The following is a 20,017-nucleotide window of genomic DNA, read 5'->3' as shown; positions in this document are numbered from 1 at the left end:
GTGCCGACACCCAACAAACGGGACTAATTGTAGGCACCTCTTCTGCACTTTATCAAAGAATATCTTCATGAAAATAATTCAAGCAGGTCACCCTTCTACTTCCCCAATTAAAGACAACGACAAACACACAGAAACGCTGAGCCCCCAGTTAGGGTAGGAAAGGGCTGACGGCGTCCTGACACTGAGCACCTAAGTCTGGGGACTGAGCTCCAGTTACTGAGCAGGCACAGGCCACGACTAGTGTGCTGCTAAGAAGCCAGGAGTCCTGTACATACCAGCAGTCGCTCCAGCCGTTCCTGATTGAGGGCTCCCACGGGCTTACTCAGGTCTCGGAAGGTTCCAGGATTTGACAAGTCTGTAAACACGAACACAGTGACATTACACCTTTACTCTCCTGGGATGAGCCAAGTTCACACTTGTTCCTACAAAGCAGTTTTAAAAACCGAGGTAAGTACACAAGTAGTAAGCACCTATGTTATTTATATATGTATAAAAAAGAAAAGAACCCACATCCACTTAAAAGTGACATCTGTAGTGCACGATATTCTAAATATAGACTGTTCAAAAAAAGACTTGCTGTAGCAGGCCAGATGGATCTGTGGGTAAAGACACCTGCCATGGAGGCTGACAACCTGAGTTCAATCCCTGGGACCCACTCGCTGGAAGGAGAGAAGAGACTCCCATAGGCTGTCTGACCTCCATGGGTCCACCTTGGTATATGTGCATCCACACACCCAAACCCCCACACATACAAACAAGTAAATGCCATTTTAAAGTACTCTCTAGTAAAAAAGCAAAGGAACAAATTTTTAACCCATATTCTTCCACTAAGGTTTACTTTCTATATCTAACCTACAGTAAATATTCTTTTGTGACATTAGCAAAAGAAATTATTATTATTTTTTTTTTTGAAGACAGTTTTTCTGGGTAGTTTGGCTGTCCTAGAACTCACTCTGTAGACCAGCATGCTTCACAGAGATTGAATTCACAGAGATCCACCTGCCTCTGCCTCCTGTGTGCCACCACGGCCCAGCTACATTAACAAAACTTAAAAACCAAGGATTTGAAAATTATTAAAGAAATACATTCTTATATCCCTAGACAATTTGTTATAACTTTCAATGACAAAGGATCAACTCCCTGAACTGTCAAAAAAGTATTTGATCATAATATATAATTTAAAAATGTTATGATATAAAATGACAATATTATCAGATTTTAGAAACATTACTTAAGGGAACAAGAAAGAAGTACTGGAGCCATAAAAATGAAAGTGTTGTGATGGTCTTGAGTGTCAACTTGAGTGGACTGAGAAATGTCTAAATTAGCAAGAAGTTTCTGGGTGTATCTTCTCAGCATTTCCTGAGACAATCAGATGAGGAGGGCTCTTACCAAATGAATGTACTGATCCTTCAGTTGGTTCATAATATGATGTCAGTATTAGGAAGCAGTGAAAAATGGAGGAGGAAGGTCACTAGGACATGTCTTCCAGGCTATATCTTGTCCTAGCCCTTTGCTCTACTCTGCTCTGCTTCCTGGCTACCAAGCTTCCTGGCTGCCAAGCTTCCTGGCTGCCAAGCTTCCTGGCTGCCAAGCTTCCTGGCTATCATACTTCCTGGCTGCCAAGCTTCCTGGCTATCATACTTCCTGGCTATCATACTTCCTGGCTATCATACTTCCTGGCTACCATGCTTCCTGGCTATCATACTTCCTGGCTATCATACTTCCTGGCTACCATGCTTCCTGGCTCTGCTCACTGTCCTTGCCATGATGCACTGAACCCCTGGAAACCATGGGCTAACATCAATCTATCCCAATTCCACCTATCATTTGGTTTACTTGGGTATTCTGTCCCAGTAACAACACAAAAGTCTGAGCAGTGCTGTTTCCTCTCATACTGTGACTATGGATGACTTCCATTTCCATTAGTGGATGGTTGATTTTTTTTTTTTTTTTGGTATTCAAAATTTCAATGTAAACCTAAAATAAGAAACTATCTTAGAATTTTCAGTAAGAAATTTAAATGTTTCAGAACTTGGCACTTACACATAATAATGGGAAGACTGAATTAAAATTATGCACACATTTCCTATGCATAACCTTCAAAGAAGTGGTAAATACATATAAAACACTATTTATACAACATCTGTCCAGTATTGTGAAATGGAAATTGGCAATCTTTAGTGAGAAAACTGAAATAAGTTCTAATTTGTTCCTATAATCTGATATGATATAAAATAAAATGCATATGCCCCTTTGGAAGCAGATCCTCATCAGGCCCATGCATGACAGTGCTCACCTAACTCTGTGCTGGAGTAGTCATTTATTATCCACGGGAACACGGGGTACTGGGAGAGGTCGTTGCAGCTGCGGTCGGCCAGGTTGTTGAGGTGAAGCAGGTACTGGTAGTTGGAGAGGTGCCCGCGCTGCCACTGCAGCATGTAGCTCTCTGCAGTGTGTTCTGCGACATGGTGTTCTGAGGGGAGAGGGGCCGGAGAGCTCACTGTGCTTCCAGGGTGACTGGCTAGCTGCTACTTAGTGTGGCAGAACTAGCTTCTTTAGTGTTTTCAAAGTGTCTTGATTTGTTTTCACAAAGATACAGGAAAAGAAGTTATTAAATATATCGAACTACTATCAAACCACTTCCAAATATTACATAACTTATTTAAGACTACGGAGTGAACACACAAGTATCACGTGGCCTCAGTGGGCAATCACACAATGAGTCACAGAGTTCTATCAACTCTGCTGCGTTGTTCTGATGGAGTATTAGAGACCATGGCCACATGCACACACTTCCCTCTTTTATTATAAGCCAGAACAAAACCATATAGGGCTTAATTAATTGTTTTCAGATTCTGAAGAGGTGGACTGCTGCCAACTGATCAGTAGTTACATATTATTTGTGAACTTGAAAAACACAATATTTCCAAAGAAGAAGGGGAATTTTGTGGCACTGACCATTAAACCAGAACAACCAGGAAGGTCCTCCTGGGAAAAACGGTCTCTCCGTGACAACTCTTGTTCTAGAAAAGTCAGAATGACTCAACTGTTCTACAAATGAACGGATTATCATCTTGTTTAGGAGACTCTGCATTTCTGAATCTAAAAACTCTTTACTGGCTGTATCAAGCATCTTAACTCAAGTGCTGTTACTATGTATGTAGTGTGTTATTGTATGTGTTCTTACTTACTTCTTACCAAATTAATTAGCTACTAGGAAAGACTTCGAGAGTGAAACTTTTTTTTACTCTTGGAACCCTCTGGAGAAGCTGGGGCAAACTCAGAAATGAGCTCAGACAGAGGGGGTGGCTTTGACTGCAGCTTCAGCATCCCCCTAAAACAGTGACTTTTCTACTGTTGTCATTGTTAGAAAAAGAAAACAAACCTGGGCGTAGACAATAAAAACAAACTCATAACCAATCTCTGCTTATTCACTATGTTAATGTAATGGGCTCAGTGAGGGGAAAAATAACGATAAGCTACTATGGGATAAAATGTATTCCTGCTGGAATGAAATCTTTCCCTAAAGGGAAATTTCATTTCAAGGAAAGATATCCTTTACCACACATTTATCTAGAAATGATCTCACTGCACACTAGAGAGAAACAAATTAGAATGTATTAATAAAACCTCAACTTCCATTTAAAAATCATTCCTTTTTGGTAATATGACAATTATGTAAATTAGGAATTTAATTTAGTCACATAGCTTAACAGAGTTCACAACTGATGAAAATGTAGGAGATTTTTCTGATAAAGGGGGAGAACTTCACATTTTCCATGAGGATTGAGGAATCATTCCTAAGGAAAGTAGATTCTATTCCTAGGGTGCTGAGCTGAGCACAGAGGATTCACCTGCTCCTTCCACCTCAACTAGTGATCACAAACATATTCTCCCACCTTAAAAAAATGCAGTTTTGATTTTCAGAAATTAAATCATGACATGAAAAAACACTTGAGTAGACTCTCTGCAACCCACTCAAGTTGGAGGGCATTAAAATAGAGAAGCATTTAACGTATTCATCAGGAGCTTTCAAAACACACAAATGAACTATTACCAAAATGTTGTGCATGAAAATTACCAACATTTCCCTAGTTTGTAGGATATTATATCACAGAACAAAACAAGTAATACTATGTCAAAGCACTGTTTCTTCTCTTATTTGCTGTCCCAACTTCTAAGGAGTTGAGCTACCTTCCCATGAACAGACAGTGAAGCGAGACCAGCAAACCTAGGTACGTGGCAATGTAGAAATAGAGATCATCTCTGTCTTGAGGCTCATAGAACTTTAGGTATATGTCGGAACACAGGTCGTCTTCTGTGCAAAATACTTCCAAACCCTGAAGATTCAGAAAGAATAAAACAAATAGCTCCATGTTCATCCTGGAATCACACAATCTCCAAAGTCAGCTAAGCATTTCTATGCTTGAGCCTTAAGCCTGCTGACATTTATAAATTGATTCAAGTTCTATATCCCTATATTCATATCTTTTCTTATAAACATCTTGAGAACAAGAAATGTACATCAGGCAAACAATGTTACTCTCTTAAGTACCAAATATTGTTATTGACGTACCTTTTTATTCTGAAATTTAAAATTAGATTTCCAATGAACTCACATTTCTTTCTAGCACATAAATGTTTAGCTTTCTTGTACAAATTAAATAACTATGAAACACAACAAATTAATAATTAAATAGCCCACTAAATTATGGTTATTTTAAAGGAAACTATGAGCTGAATGCCTATTTTCTTAGCACTCAGGAGGCTGAGGCAGGAAATCATGAGCTCTGGGCCACCTGGGCTGTAGTAAAGCCAAGTCTCAAGAGAAAAAAAAACTGTAAGCTTCATGGGCATTGTGCTGGCAAAGTAAGATGGGGGAAGACAACAAGGAGAGCCCAGATGGGTCCTGGGTTCAAGTCCAGGCTATTGGCATTCACTAACTAGTGAAGTTAGGAAGTTAATTCTTGGGCTCAAAACTGCTTTATCTATAATGTACAGGGCTGTGATAGAAATGCGTGAGTCTAACCAATGCTAATTTCTTCACTTTTACTGACTGCTCTTCTATACTGAGAGCACAAGATTTTTTTGTTTTGTTTTGTTTTGTTTTTTGTTTTTTCAAGACAGGGTTTCTCTGTGTAGCTTTGCGCCTTTCCTGGGACTCACTTGGTAGTCCAGGCTGGACTCGAACTCAGAGATCCGCCTGCCTCTGCCTCCCGAGTGCTGGGATTAAAGGCGTGCGCCACCACCGCCCGGCAGAGCACAAGATTTTTAATAGTATCTGTTTTTTGTAATTTTCTACTATCATTAGAAATGGACATAAAATAGGTAGCAAAGTGCTTGAATTTCACAAATTAAAAGTACAAAAAGGGGCTATAATCTGCAAAAGAAAATGAATTTTTATTGGTGTCAATCCAAAACATCATGGAACCATCTAATTTCTAAGGTGCACATATGAGATAATGGTAAGGGTGTTGTTTACATAGCGAGGAGGTGGTGGCAAGAACCAACCATGGGCTTTAATGGTTATCCTCTCTATTTCCCTCTCCCTGAGCTCAGAGGCTTAATTAACCTCTGTGGCTGCATTAGTGTACGCCTCTTCCATACTAAAGAATTTTAAGGATTTCAGTATTACTCTGAGACCTGGCTGCAGTGCCTGTGTGGTGGGAGGAACACGGGAACGTTCCACAAGCACTGTTCCAGCCTTAGCCCAGGAGCTCTGGAAATTCAGGAGGGAGAAAGTCAAGGACTCTCTAGCCTTTTTGCTCTTTGAACAAAAAATATTTCTGCAACAGAACCTCTGATTTCCAGAGAAGAGTTATTCTTCTATCGAGGTCCAGCTTCCACATGCTCACATACAGCACTGTTGGGCTTTCTTTCAGCTACGGAGGCCCGTCTGTCAACCAGCCGCCCCTCTGCAGGTCTGCAGTCCCCCACAGGGACTGTCCTGCACCTGTGAACTGAACTTACCAGAGGCATGAGGCCGTGCCTCCTTTTGTAAATGCGCCGGACGTCTTGGAGTGTTATCTGGACCACAGGTTTCTTTAAAAAGCACAAAGGCAGTGTCAAGGGTCACCATTCTAACACAATTACAAGTTGTTCTTTTGTATCTGACAGCAGGGAAGGAAAGAGCCACAAACTCTTGGCTTCCCAGTGTGCTGCAGTTGAACACCCAGGAGACCTTGGAACAAATGGTACCCGGTTTCAGTTTACTCTGACACACCTAAGCTTCCTCAGTGAACTCAGGTAGTGGTGTCCTCATGTTTCAGGTTACTGCAAGGATTGCTGTGTGGTGTGCAGCACTCAGGAATGAGTATAAGTAACTACTCAAGAAGTTTGCTCTTTCAAAACATATATTTATTATTTATTTATTTGCCTGTTTGTGTGTGTGTGTGTGTGTGTGCGCGCGCGCGCGCGCAATCTTTGAGTGTATACATGCACTGAGGGGTTACATGTACCTGTGTGTGGGTGTATATATGTATGCACCTATGTGTGAGGGGCTACTTGTGCCTGTGTGTGTGTGTGTGTGTGTGCTTGCATGTGCGTGTGTGTGCATGCACCGGTGTGTGAGGGTCTATATGTACCTGTGTAATCATGTGTGAAGGCCAAGAGAAGTCTATTCTTTGGGGCAGGTTCTCTCCCTGGACCTACCTCCACCTGGCTCACAGCTGAGGGTACAGATACACAGGCATGTGTGGGACACCATGGGCTCTGTAGGACACAGGAGTCTAGCTCTAGTCCTGATGACTGGGCAGCATATGCTCCTAACTGCTAAACCATCCCTCCAGCCCTGAGTATTGGTCTAGAATTTGCTTTGTCCTAACATCCATTTATTCAAGAACTATGTTTTTAATTTCCTTTATTACAGAGTTTTAAACTTCATAAATTACAATATAAGGTAAGACCTTTAAACCTCATAAATTAAATATAAGGCGAGACTGTTAGAGGAAAAAATGTTTTTGATTCTCTGGAACTGGAAAAGAATAGTAAGGAGAATCAAAATTAGAAAATACTGTGTGCTCAGCTAGAAGGCAAGCTTCTACACGGCTGCTCGCAGGTGTCAGGAAAGCCAGGCTCTGCAGCACTGAGAACGGCCTTAAAGACCCCAACACGATCCAAGAAGCCTGGCCAGGGCTTTGGGAAGAAATACATGCTCACTGTGTCCCTGGAAGCTGTTCTGCCAGACATTTTTTCTACAAGTTTTTGACCAAAAATAGTAATAATAGACATTATCAGAGAACACCATGCCAGCCAGCCATGTGCCATGTTGCTGGATTTGAGCAGTATCTGCCGCCACCTAGTGGACAGAATTGCTACAACACCATGTCTGACTTCAGTTTAGTGCCAATGACCAGCCTGAAGAATGTCCAGGGCATACTCTTCTTCCACAGAAAACACTTCCTGTCAGTTAAAGTGCCTGTCAATGGCCCATAGTGTGGCCAGAGGGACAGAACTTCCGGTCCTCTCACGACTCACCCCAAAAAGGACCATTTCTGTACGAACAATAAATCTTCACATGTTCGTGTAGAGATGAGTTGCTGTTTACTTCCCAGCATAGTTCTAAGTCTAATATTATTTTTAACAAGAAGATGGTTTCCTACACTATAGGAAGAGTCCTAGACTATGGAAGGCGTCCCATAGGCCCAGATGTAGCATCTCTACACAACCCCACACTGGCTGTGAGAAGCTCACACCACCACTCAAGGAAGACAGTGTCAGGCAAAGTGCACATGGGAGACCAATTTCTCATTCATTACAGCACTTTCTTGGTGTCTTTCCCTGTGCTTTCTAAAAGAAGGATAAGTCTCCCTTGATGTGACTATAACCAGGAGGGTGGAGTTTCTCTACACACTACTAGGAACAAGGTCCTTCAGAATGTCTGGATGCAGGTCAGAGGGGACTGCATTCAGTGAGTGTGTACCAACTACTCAGGGCACTAGGAAGCCACACTTCTGCAGGGGGCTGCCAAATGACTTTGAACTTCCCCAAGAAGTGCGGGGAAGTAACTCAAGTAAATCAAGGCAGTAATTCTGATGTCAGGTCCTGGAAAATCAAGCTGAAAGACAGAAGCAAGCACTGCACATAGCCCTGTGCCCGGGACCACGTACTGGGTGTCCATTGAGAGGCTGGAAATACAGGCTGGTGTCTGTAATGCACACATGTCCTGGATTCGTCACCAGAGGCGTTACCATCTCTGCTTTGCACTCCATATGCAGCTTTTCAGAAACATTTTGGAACCTGGAAAGAATGTTTTGCAACAAGAGTCAGAAAAGTCATAAATCGATCTACTCTCTAGGCTTAATCACAATGTAAATTTGCCTGCTATCTGTCTAAACACTGCACTTAATATGAAAAAGGTGGTAATATAAATTGGCTGCTTAAATAAGGTTGATATTCTTTTAGATGGCATAACGGAAGCCCAACTTTTTATTAACAGAAGAGAAGACATTTCACAGAAACAAAATCTCTCCCAAAATGAACAGTCCTGAAGCTATTCCTACAACCATGTAATGTCCTACTGTTACACAGTTAAGAAAGATCTCCTTGTAGAGCACAGGTTCACACCTGTTATCTCAGCTCTAGGGATGTTGAGGCAGAATATCCTGAGTTTCAGAGTAGCCTGGGCTACAGAGCAAGACCCTATCCTTAGCACATTTACTTTATCAGGTTTTGACACATAATTACAATTACTTGAAGGTCAGTTTGATACATAACATAAAACCACTCAAAGATGCCATTTAGACTCTTAAAATGTCTAACTAAAAATAACCTCCATTTTTGATTTGTTAATTTAAAGAACAGTGGAAACAACTAAATTATCAATATTACAGGGCAATTATTAAATTATTAAAAGTAAATCTCATAGACCCAGGAGTGCAGCTCAACACTAGAACATATGCTTATCATGCAGGAGCCCTGGTTCAATCCTGGCACCAAAGACAAGTAAAAACAGAAAGAAATACAGGACATGACACTGGGACAAACTTTTCTCTAAGTGAAAATGTGAAAACCAGAAGAGACCCTTGAGGCTCTTGACTAATGATCAAAATCAACTGTAAGCTGAATAGTCCTCATGAGTTCTCAGAACCAATCATAAATGTGATAATAAAGTCTGTAGGTCAGGACAGCTTCAGAGAAAGAGAAGTAACTGAATAACCATTACTGTCAGCTTTAATATCTCTCTCCAGCAATAGTGAGTCAACAGAGCAGTCACTATGGTATATATACACTGGAAACAACCATCATGTGAGCGCCATTACAGATATCGGATCCAAGAGCTACAGGAAATAGGAAATATTCACCAAGAACGACCATATACTGGACTATGAGACAAATTCAAGCAAACACGAAAAGACTGAAACATAAAACATATTTTCTGATCACCTAATATTAATTAATAATCAGCAACAGTAAGATAACTATAAAATCCTCAATTGTGTGAAAAGCAACATACTTCTAATTACCTATAGATTAAAAAAAATGGCCAAGTTAATTACAAAAGGAACAACAAGGAAACCTGAGCTGCACTTCCTAGGGAGACTGAGTTGAAGTGCTACTGGAACAAGAGAAAGCTGTGCTACTGCAGCTTTGCACTCAGCACCAGAGGACACCCCCTCTGCTCTCTGAAGCTGAGGAAAGAGATCATAAAAGCAGACATCAGCTGTAAATAAAATGGATGACCAAAAAATAACTAAGTCAAAGGGCATTACTTGAGATTAATAAAATTGGTAATCCTTTCACAACAGTGATAAGGGGAAATGGACAACCGAAAGCATCAACAACAGGCATGAATATACATAACTACACAGTCTACTAGCATTAAAACTTCTGGAACCCACATGGTAGGAGGAGAGAACTGACTCTGACCTCCACACATGTGTCAGGACATGCATGAACCTGCAGCCCACTCCCAACAAAACAATAAACTTTTTTTTTTTTAACAAATGTTAAAGGACACTAAGAAACACATGTCTGATAAGTCAGAAAAAATGGACACATTTTTGAAACATACAACTTAACAAAATGTGGGAGCCCACAGAGGCTATCTAGTGAGACCTTACTCAGGGTCAGAGAATCTGAGCTTGCTTTACCCAGCAGGGCTGCATAATTGGATGATTTGACCAAAGGCATGTTTACCAGGTGTTTGGAAGGGTCTTGGCTGTATGGTGTGCTTTGATCTTGCAAAGGGGGAGGTCTTTTGCCTCTCCCCTTGGCATATTATAAAAAGCCCTTTTGAATAAAGTTCTAGGCTCTTGGGTATTGACCCAGGCCCTCCCGAAGCTATCCTGTGTCTCTGTCTTTCTTCTCATCATCTAGGTCTATCTTTCTATCTGATATTTTCTCATTCCTCTCTCCTCCACCCAAGAACCCTTCCAAAGGTGGGATCAGGTCAGAGCTGGACTCCAGCAGACTCCCATATAAGGCGTTTGAACAGGGATTTGGGTATGGAGGATAAAAGAGCAGGAATACAGCAGGTTAAGGGGGCATGCCTGGTAATTAACGAAATGGAGGCGGTGAAATTCTATTCTTCCAGAGTAAAATAGTAAATATAAAGCAAGTAGTTAAAGTTAGGCTGCAGCAAGTATCTCTCTCTGTTCCCGTCTATGTCTCTCTGTTTCTATCTATTTACTAAGTTAGGTTTAAAGTTGTAAAGAAGTTTTGGTGAAGGTTGAGAAATACAGGCTTTAGGGATGTGGTGAAGGTTTAATAAAAAAATAACTTAGGGTAGAATGGATTTCGCTGTGGCAGGACCTGGGATGCAGAAAGCATCATTTGAGACCAAGCAGCTACTTCAGACTTTGAAGGCTGAGAAACAGAAGCTGCTTCAGAGACTGCCAGCTTCAGAAAGCAGCAGCAGCAGAGACTTTGGACTCCTGTGGACAGAGTAGGTCTGTCACTAGGAACTGGAGTCTCTGGGCAGTCAGGCCCTAGCAGAGACACCACGGGAAAGTCAAACATCGAGCAGCAGTGAGCAGCAGAAGCCTGTGGAGGCGAGGCTGCTGTCCCAGGCTCCAGCAGGCACAGGAACTGCTGAGTGAGGCAGAGCCATGCTCCAGGCTGCACTGTGGCGATGATGGAAGACAGGAGCAGCCCAAGCTCCAAGCAGCAGGGTGTGGCTGGAGCTGTGCAGCAGCCCTGGGGTTGGTGATCGTCTGTGCAAGCAGGGCAGTACACAGAGGCTTCTGGAATCTGGTGTGCGGAGGAGCACCAGGCCCACCAGTGGAGCAGGTAATAGGACCTGATGAAGCCATAGCTTGTAGCCTCCAGGAGGCACCAGGAGGCACCTGCAGCCCCTGCAGCAGGAGGTAGTTGAGAGCCCTTGGGCCTCAGGACTGGGATTGTAAAGGCTCTGTTCCACTCATGCTAGCAGCTAAAATTATGCAGCTTCGGTTTGCTGTATGCGCAGAGCTTTTTCAAAGAGCTCTGCAGCTCAGTTATTGTGACAGCTACCTTCATCCTGAGGCAGAGTTCCTAGGGTAAAACTGTCATAAAATGCTGCTGTAACTGAAAGCAAAGTTTCAGAGACTCGTGTTTGAACTGAATTGTTGCACTCAAGGAAACTACAAAAAAAATTTTAGTTGTTGGTTTCTTCATATTTGGAACTTTAAGACTGGTATCAGAACTGGTTTTTTGAACTTTTCAGACTGCAGAAATGGGACAATTTTGATTTCACCTATATACATTATCAACTGAGTGACTTACGAATTGTTTTGTGTATGCATATATGCTTTATTAATTGAGGTGACTCAAGAACTCTTTTGTGTAAAAATGGAACTGTTTGGTGTAGGAATAGAGAATTTTTTTTTACCCAGGCTTAAGATGCAATTTAAAAAAATTAAAAAGAAAAAGGGGAGTTAATATTCCTCAGTCTCTTTAATTTTTTTTTAAAAAATTTTCTTGTCCCTTGAGTGGATTAATGTTAATTTGTGTTAATGTACCCTATGTTTTGCTAGCAAAAAGTGTAAAAGTTCCTTTAAGAGATTGCTTTTGGATGTTTGCTACAGTTTGTAAAGTGTAAGTAGTTCTATTGGGAGTTTACTTTTGGATGTAAGTTTGTGAGAATTGTAATTACATATAGTAATATTTATGTTAGAATTATGGTGTTAACATGTTAATGTTAATGGTGATGCTAAATAGTTTTTAGATTTGATGCAGTTGCATCAGGAGTTTACTGATTTATTTGATGTGGTTGTATCAGGAGTTTATTGATTTAAAAAAGGGCTTGATGCAGATAAAATTGCTATAGTCATCTTAGACCCATTAAAAGGGCCATTCTATCTTGATCATCCTCTATTCCTTTACTAGGAGGTATAGCAGCCATAAGGAGCAGAAGTATTGCTATGATTATTCCATCTATTTGCAAGCTCTTAGTGGAAAGCTGATTCAAAGTTACATAGAGTTAAGCTCTGAACCTTCACATATTATTTAAGAAGGGGGAACTGTGGTGGCCCACAAAAGATATCTAGTGAGACCTTACTCAGAGTCAAAGAATCTGAGCTTGCTTTACCCAGCAGGGCTGCATAATTGGATGATTTGACCAAAGGCATGTTTACCAGGTGTTTGGAAGGGTCTATACTTGGCTGTATGGTGTGCTTTGATCTTGCAAGGGGGAGGTCTTTTACCTCTCCCCTTGGCATATTATAAAAAGCCCTTTTGAATAAAGTTCTGGGCTGTTGGGTATTGACCCAGGCCCTCCCGAAGCTATCCTGTGTCTCTGTCTTTCTTCTCATCATCTAGGTCTATCTTTCTATCTGATATTTTCTCATTCCTCTATCCTCCACTTAAAAACCCTTCAAAAGGTGGGTGCAGGTCAGAACTCATCTCTCACAGACTCCCACACCAACATAGAAAAAAGCTTCTTGGAAATTAAATAGTCCTGCATCTAATTTAAAACATAAGTAAGGCCAGGGCTGAAGAGATGGCTCAGTGGTTAACAGCATTTGATGATCTTGCAGAGGACTGAGGTGTGATTCCTACTACCCACACAGTGGCTCACAACCATCTGTAATGCCAGTTTTAGGGAAACCAAAACCCTCTCCTGGGCTCCACGGGTACCAGAAATCCACACAGTACACACTCATACATGTAGGCAAAACATCCATATACATGACAAAAACAAACATAAAGAAATGAGATAAACTGGGTGTGGTGGCCTCACTTCTTTCACAGTGTTGAGGACACTGGAGCAAAAGGATTGCAAGCTCAAGGCCAGTTTTAGCCACAGAGCAAGATCCTCTCTCAAAATAAGAGTAATAAGGATCGTGCTTGCTTCGGCAGCATATATACTAAAAAAAGAGTAATAAGGATGGTGGTACTAATTAATAATAACAAACTACACTAAGTACCATCCCTAAAAATACTTCATACTTATATACCTTTATCTGTAAATTATACCGAAAAAAATAAGAAAAAAATATCACCAAGCCTCTTCTTCCTGTAAACACAGGATCACAAAACACACCCGAATGCATTCTATGAGGTCAGCAGAAGTTTGTAACAAAACAGCTACTAGAGAATGACAGAGCAATGCCCTGCATGTACACAGATGCAAAAACGTCTGATAAAACATCCACAAAGCAATAGAGAGGGTCACACACCATGTTAAATAATATTTTTACATGAATATAAAGTTCATTTAACATTAAAAAATCAATATAATTTATAATATTAATAAATAAGAAATTATTATGTCCATAAGTACAGAAAAAATACTTGACAAATTTCTGTACCTTTTACTGAAAACACATTCAGCAAACCAAATAAAAACTAGTTTCCTTACTGTGACAATGAGTACCTATGAAAAACCTACAGCCACCATCATTCCTTAATGATAAACACTAAACTATCCTCCCTCAACATCAAGAATAGGCAGGGCTTCTGCACCCAAGGTATTCACTAACAAAACCGTACAATGAGACAGCAAGTAGAAAATAAACAGAAATTTCTGTGAAATTGCCCTTGTCCAGAAATGACTGCAAACATGAAAACAATATAGATCCTGCTAAAAACCCATCTAGGACTCACTCATGGATGAATTTAGAAATAGCAGGGTATGCCGGACGTGGTGGTGCACACCTTTAGTCCCAGCACTCTGGAGGCAGAGGCAGGAAGATCTCTGTGAGTTTGAGGCCAGCCTGGGCTACAGAGTGAGTTGCAGGAAAGGTTCTAAAAGCTATACACAGAAACCCTGTCTCAAAAAAAAAAAAAAAAAAAAAGAAAGAAAGAAAGAAATGGCAGGGTACAAAGCCAGTATTAAAAAATAATTTATTATATTCTGCACCAGTAACAAATATCTGGAAAAGAAGAATTCAGTGGCATCAAGCAAATACCCAGAAATGTGCCCAAGGAAAGGTGGCAACATCTACACACCCATCCTAATACTGGGGAGAGCTCAGTGATGAACGAAGGGAGTTCTATAGAATCCTTCCATTTAAAAATCTAAACATTCTAAAATAAAGCATTTTTTAAAAAACTTTTGGTGAATATGAATGTGGAGCTGTGTTAGAAGATAGTATGGCTAATTGGACATGATAATGATACCAAGGACTGCAACAAAGACTCTTTAAAACATATATGCCTAAATACTGATGGGACACTGCCATGATGTCCTACAACCTAGTGTCAAACAATTCAAAAAATTATACTCAGCATGCAAACACGTACATATATACTACATAGAGATTTCACCGCACATACGCGCGCGCGCGCGCACACACACACACGCACCCAACTCTGCAGTCATCTAAATTCCTTATCTACAAGGACATAGTATTTGCATAAGCTACAGCCACCTCCTATGTTAAACTGGCATAACCAGATGACTTAGAATAGCTAATGCCCTCCAAGTGTTACACAGAGGCTGCCTTGCTGCACTACTGAGGGGCAATGACAGGAAGAAAGACTGAATAAAACACACACACACACCAGAGCACATGAGTATCAATAAGCATGGCAATGTCTAAAGCAAACTGGAAAGACATGAACAAGCACACACCTAGTAAGTCATAGGATATCTGGGTTCTTTATACTATTCTTTCACCTTGACAGAATTTGAACCCTTTCAACATAAAAAGTAGAGAAAACATATATCTTCAATAAGAGACATATCTTAAAAAATATGATGAAAGCTCACATTCTCAAGTTTGCTTTCACTGTTTTAGAAGCAGTGTAGATGACTGGAATATCCCATTTCACACTGCAAAGACTCCTCCCTAAATCCTTCAGCACAACAGTTCAGGTTCTGGATGAATAAATTAAAACTTTCAAGTGAACCACTCTTTAATTTTCCTAAGATTTATTTATTTCAATTTATTTTGTATAAGTTTTGCCCACATGTATGTTTGTGCATGTGTGTGCCTGGTACCCTAGGAGGCCAGATCTCCTGGCACTATAAATGGTTGTGGACTACCAGGTATCAATAGTCACTGTGAAGATAAAGTAATACAGAAAAATATGAAATGAAAACATAGGCAAATAGCCCACATCTAAGGCAAGAAATAAATAAGAAACTAGGATAAAAATAAATAGCATCATTATTTTCAGAAACTGTATTGCATACTTAATAAAGCCAAGAAAATCAATGGGAAAACCATTAGAACAATAAGTATACTCTCTTGGGCCCTGTGGGGAATGATAGGAAAGTCTTAATGCAATTACTTTCTTTAAGAATGGATAGCTAAGCTAAAGCAGAAAGCCCAGTTAGTCAGCAGTAAAAGACAGGCAGATACACATTCCATACATGAGAAAACAAGGGGCAAAAATAGAGAAGGAGATGAGAGAGAATGAGGGAATGAGAGAAGATGACCAAGGCTTAGAGGGCAGAGAGTGGGTGACCAGCAGTGCCTTGCTTCCTTTGCGAGCAGCCAGAGCTCAGAACTCATGAGAGCCGACAGCTACCTGGAGCAAGGGGCAGTGAACAGGCACCACCACAGAAGCGGCTGAGGCCATGGCAGCAGGTCACTGTAACTTCCAACAGTCGAGTGATAGATGTGTTCTTTACACAGGCCACAATTTAGTGGGTCATTAGGTTGGGGGGTGAAGAGGAACTGAGCAGGGAGACCAACACTGAGAAGATGGACTAAGGGTTGCTGTGGCAAGCCCCGTGGGTAAGACTGGACAGGCTGGTGAGACGGCAGTGGTGGGATGCACAGGCTTCTAAGTGGCAGATGCCAGGAAGGAGGAGAGCAGAGGAAACTCTGAGAGTTATCATCCCTAGCCTGGACCATTCCCTAAGATGAGCAGGAATAAGATGATGAAAGCCGTGCTGGGGCCTGAACCAAAGTGTTAGGCCAGTGCTCCCCACTTCCCAGCCCACATCAGTGCATTCTTGTCAGAAAAAAAAAATGTTGAAATCTTACCTGTTTTTGTCAAATGATGTTCTAGCCAAACGTGACTGTAAGATAGCTGTTATCTACAAGAAGAACCATTTAAAAGTGAGTGTAAGCGACTCAACAGACGTTAACTTCTAGGCAAACAGCAGTTAGTCAGAACACTCACCATGGCCGTTTGGTCACCAAGTTTATCAAGACAGGATGCCCTGTGCAACTACAATGTGACAAATACACACAATTAGCTTCCTTGCAGACGACAGCAAGTATTTCTTTAGAGGCAATGGAAAACACTGATTACTCTTTCACTTAGTAACAGCAGAGATAACTCCTGATGTCTGTGGCTTTTCCTACTTAAGTTTCCAAATTCAAGTAAATCGCACATTTGGAAAAGTGACAGCTATCTGGACAAGATGAAATGGAGATTGAAAAGATGGCTTCTGAGCAGACGTGGTGCATGCCTTTAATCCCAGTTCCAGGGACAGAGAGGCAGGAGGGAGGCCAGCCTGAGCTACATGAGCCCTGCCTCAAAACAAAAGTGAAAACAAACTGAGGCTTCCGGCTCACTCTGCTCTGTGTTCTGTGGTGCCAGACTGAAGGGCCAGCCGGCTTACCTGTAGCAACGTCTCCACAACATCTTCCACCTTCCCAGAAACTTCCAGGTCAAAGACATACTCCATTTTCCCCTGATGAGGACAGAAGCAGAGCGTGTCAGCCTGCTACTTTAAGAGCACCTGCCCAGCAGCTGCCAACTCTGCATGTTTCTGCTCTCATCCCCAAACTGAGAGCCTGCAGGGAGCAAGCACAAGACCCACAGCTGTCTCGTCACTCAGTGTCTTCCATGCCCCTGCACTTGGTCTGTACTTCCTGCTCTCATTCTGAGGGGTGGAGTTAGTTTTATGTTGAGTCTTTCCTTTTGTAATGTAGACATCTAGTTTACATTTCTCTTAATGCTGCTTTGCTCCCATAAACGGACATTCTCTTTTGGTTTTCATTTGTCATGCAATGTTTCCAAGTTTCTCTTTTCAGTTCTTTTACCCACTGCTGGCTTGACAATATGCTGTGGAAATGCACTATCCTGGCTTTCCAATTGATTTCACCTCACTGTGGTGGGGCAGTGATTTCAATCTCACCTTGGCTATGGCTTGCTTTGTGACCTAACATGTGATATGTGTCACTGTGGCGAGAATGTTCTGTGCTATATCCATGGGTCCATCTGGCCTCCAATGCTGACTCCTGGCTGGTGTTCTCTCCACATGCTCTTCTCGTTCGTGAGTGGGCCAGAACTCTCTCACTGTCACTGTATTGATATCTAGTTCTCCCTCAGCTCCCTCAATATTCACTCCATGTACTGAGGTGCCCCAGGGACAGGAACTCATGTACATGATGGCTACCATTACATGTTAACTTGATTGGGCCACAAAATGCCAATATATTTCAGTAAACATTGTTTCTGTATGTCTATGAGAAAGAATTAACATTCTAGTCACTAGACTGACTAAAATGGACTAAGCTCTTCAATGTAAGTTAGTCTTGTCTGTCAAGATCCAAAGAGAACAAAAGACTACCGATAGAAACTTCTACCTTTGTGACTATCTTCTGGATGGAATGCTGGGTTTCCCTTCCCTTCAGATGCAGACTTGTCTTACACTGTGTGCTCTTCAGAGGCTGGATGTCTCAGTCTTTATTATCTCCCAACTGATTCCTTGTAATAAATTCCTTTTAACAATCTCTCTCTGTCTCATCTCCACGCCCTCCCCCCATACATAAATGTAATGTCCAGATGGTCTGCATCCCTAGAGAACCCTCACATGCATTGATAGTTATGTGCCTGGCACTTGAGAAACAGGTCTGTACTTCAGATGGTCTCAGCAGAGCTACCTAAGGAAGGGTACCCAGGAGTGCTCTCAACCTGAGAGGAGGGTAGGCTATTGCCCATGGAGGCTTTTGTCAAAGTGTAGAGGCAATGTCACAACAAGAGAACAGTCACAAGGCATGAAGCATTTAGCAGGGAGGAAGGGACACTCACACATAGTGGTCAAACTCCTGGGTCATCTGCACATGCACGTTTTCTTGTCTATAAAACTGCTTAAGCAGTTTGTGTTTCATAAGCTGCTAGACAAGATACTGCAGGCTGGCCTGCACCTGGAGCTGACTCAGCATGTGGGCCTGGGTTTGCACAGAGAGTGTGGCTTTTCTCATTCACAGAAGTGTCCTTATTAGGAGCTGGCTCCACCCCTGGTCCTATAAAAACCCCTTTAATAGGAGTGATGCCGTCCCCCACACAGTTTGCTGCGGCGTGAAGGATCACAACAGAGGTGAAGTCACATACATGCCTATGCTTCCTTGACAAATCCTTATAACTTCCACCAAATTATGACTTTATAAAAGTTGTTATCAAATATAGTGTATTTTAAAAACTAAGTAGTTCTTGACTACTCTTAAAAATAAATTTTCAGATGGTGGCGCACACCTTTAATCCCAGCACTCAGGAGGCAGAAGCAGGTGGATCTCTATGAGTTTGAGGCCAGCCTGGTCTACAGAGCTAGATCCAGGACAGGTACCAAAACTACACAGAGAAACCTTGTCTCAGAAGAAAAAATAAATAAAAAATAAATTTTCAGCAAAAAATTCTCAGTGATACACAGTAAACTATGCTTATAAATTTGTACACTGACTTCAGTTCCTTCCTTCCTTTCTTAGAAGGTGATATTTTTATTTTGTGTATAGTTATTTTGCCTGTATACATATCTATGTACCGTGTGTACAGTGCCTGCAGAGGCCAGAAGAAGACATCAGATCCTCTGGAACTGGAGTTACAAATGGTTTTTAGCTGCCATGTAAGTAACAAATCCCCAGTACTCTTAACCCCTGAGCATCTCTCCATTTCTTCCACTTCTAATATCATCTCTAAGCTTTTGCTATTAGGGCTAAAGTCTATGTCTCCCTTGGGCACTTTCGCATTAACTGTTAATAAACTTTGAAGTACCCAGTATTACCATATTTGATTAAAGATGTTTATAGAACCATAAAAGTCCTACTGCTCCAAATCACTGCATACATTTCCAATAATCACTGCATTCATTTCCAATGAAAAACTTTACTTACCCGTTCTATCTTATATGGTGCCACAATATTGTGTTCTTTAATGAAATATACCTGAGAAAGGCAAATCAACACTGAAATAATGAAGTTTTCATGTGAAGAATTCCCACAAAGATACTATGAATTCAATGTTTACATGTTATACAGCTCTAGTTGGAAGTCTTTCTGGATTGTTATCCTTTATGCACTGCAACTACGTCATCAGCACACTCCCAGGCTTGTCTTTAGCACATACCCGGAAAATGAGCAGCGCTCACCAGCCTGATGCAGAGCACTCGGGTCTCCTGGCTCCACTCCTGATCCTCACCAGAAGGTTTCAAATGCATACAAACCAGGTCAGACTACTCTTACAGCTCCCCAGTGGTTTTCTCATTTGCTCTTTACAGCCTTACCATGGTTCAGAGGCCACCACGACAGTGGCCTGCTCCTATGCCAGCCTTCCTCTGACCGTGTACTCTGCTCTGACCCCTCTACCCGGACTCCACTCAACTCCTGTCTTGTGATCACCGCTGGCTCACCTTGCTGGCACTGCTAATGGCTCTTTCTCTCTTTGCTAACCACTCTGTCTTAAGGAGCACAGC

At 41.6% G+C, this 20,017-nt stretch overlaps 1 protein-coding gene across 3 annotated transcripts in view; it reads right to left on the bottom strand.

The window, feature by feature from the left end:
* Positions 1-20,017, bottom strand: part of Nsmaf (neutral sphingomyelinase activation associated factor) — a 58,615-nt gene that overhangs the window by 20,853 nt on the left and 17,745 nt on the right. For all 3 annotated transcript variants that reach the window (XM_076563939.1, XM_042270659.2, XM_076563940.1), the window contains exons 6-14: positions 19,440-19,490; positions 16,946-17,017; positions 16,501-16,548; positions 16,362-16,414; positions 8,112-8,241; positions 5,974-6,045; positions 4,235-4,343; positions 2,300-2,476; positions 276-355 (exon numbers count right to left, since the gene is read on the bottom strand). In XM_076563939.1, coding sequence (XP_076420054.1) covers positions 276-355; positions 2,300-2,476; positions 4,235-4,343; positions 5,974-6,045; positions 8,112-8,241; positions 16,362-16,414; positions 16,501-16,548; positions 16,946-17,017; positions 19,440-19,490 — 792 coding nt within the window. The remainder of the gene's footprint in view (positions 1-275; positions 356-2,299; positions 2,477-4,234; positions 4,344-5,973; positions 6,046-8,111; positions 8,242-16,361; positions 16,415-16,500; positions 16,549-16,945; positions 17,018-19,439; positions 19,491-20,017) is intronic.

This window comes from Peromyscus maniculatus, chromosome 2 (genome assembly GCF_049852395.1).
Source record: "Peromyscus maniculatus bairdii isolate BWxNUB_F1_BW_parent chromosome 2, HU_Pman_BW_mat_3.1, whole genome shotgun sequence".
NCBI lineage: Eukaryota > Metazoa > Chordata > Mammalia > Rodentia > Cricetidae > Peromyscus > Peromyscus maniculatus.
This window is presented reverse-complemented; position numbering and strand designations above follow the sequence as displayed.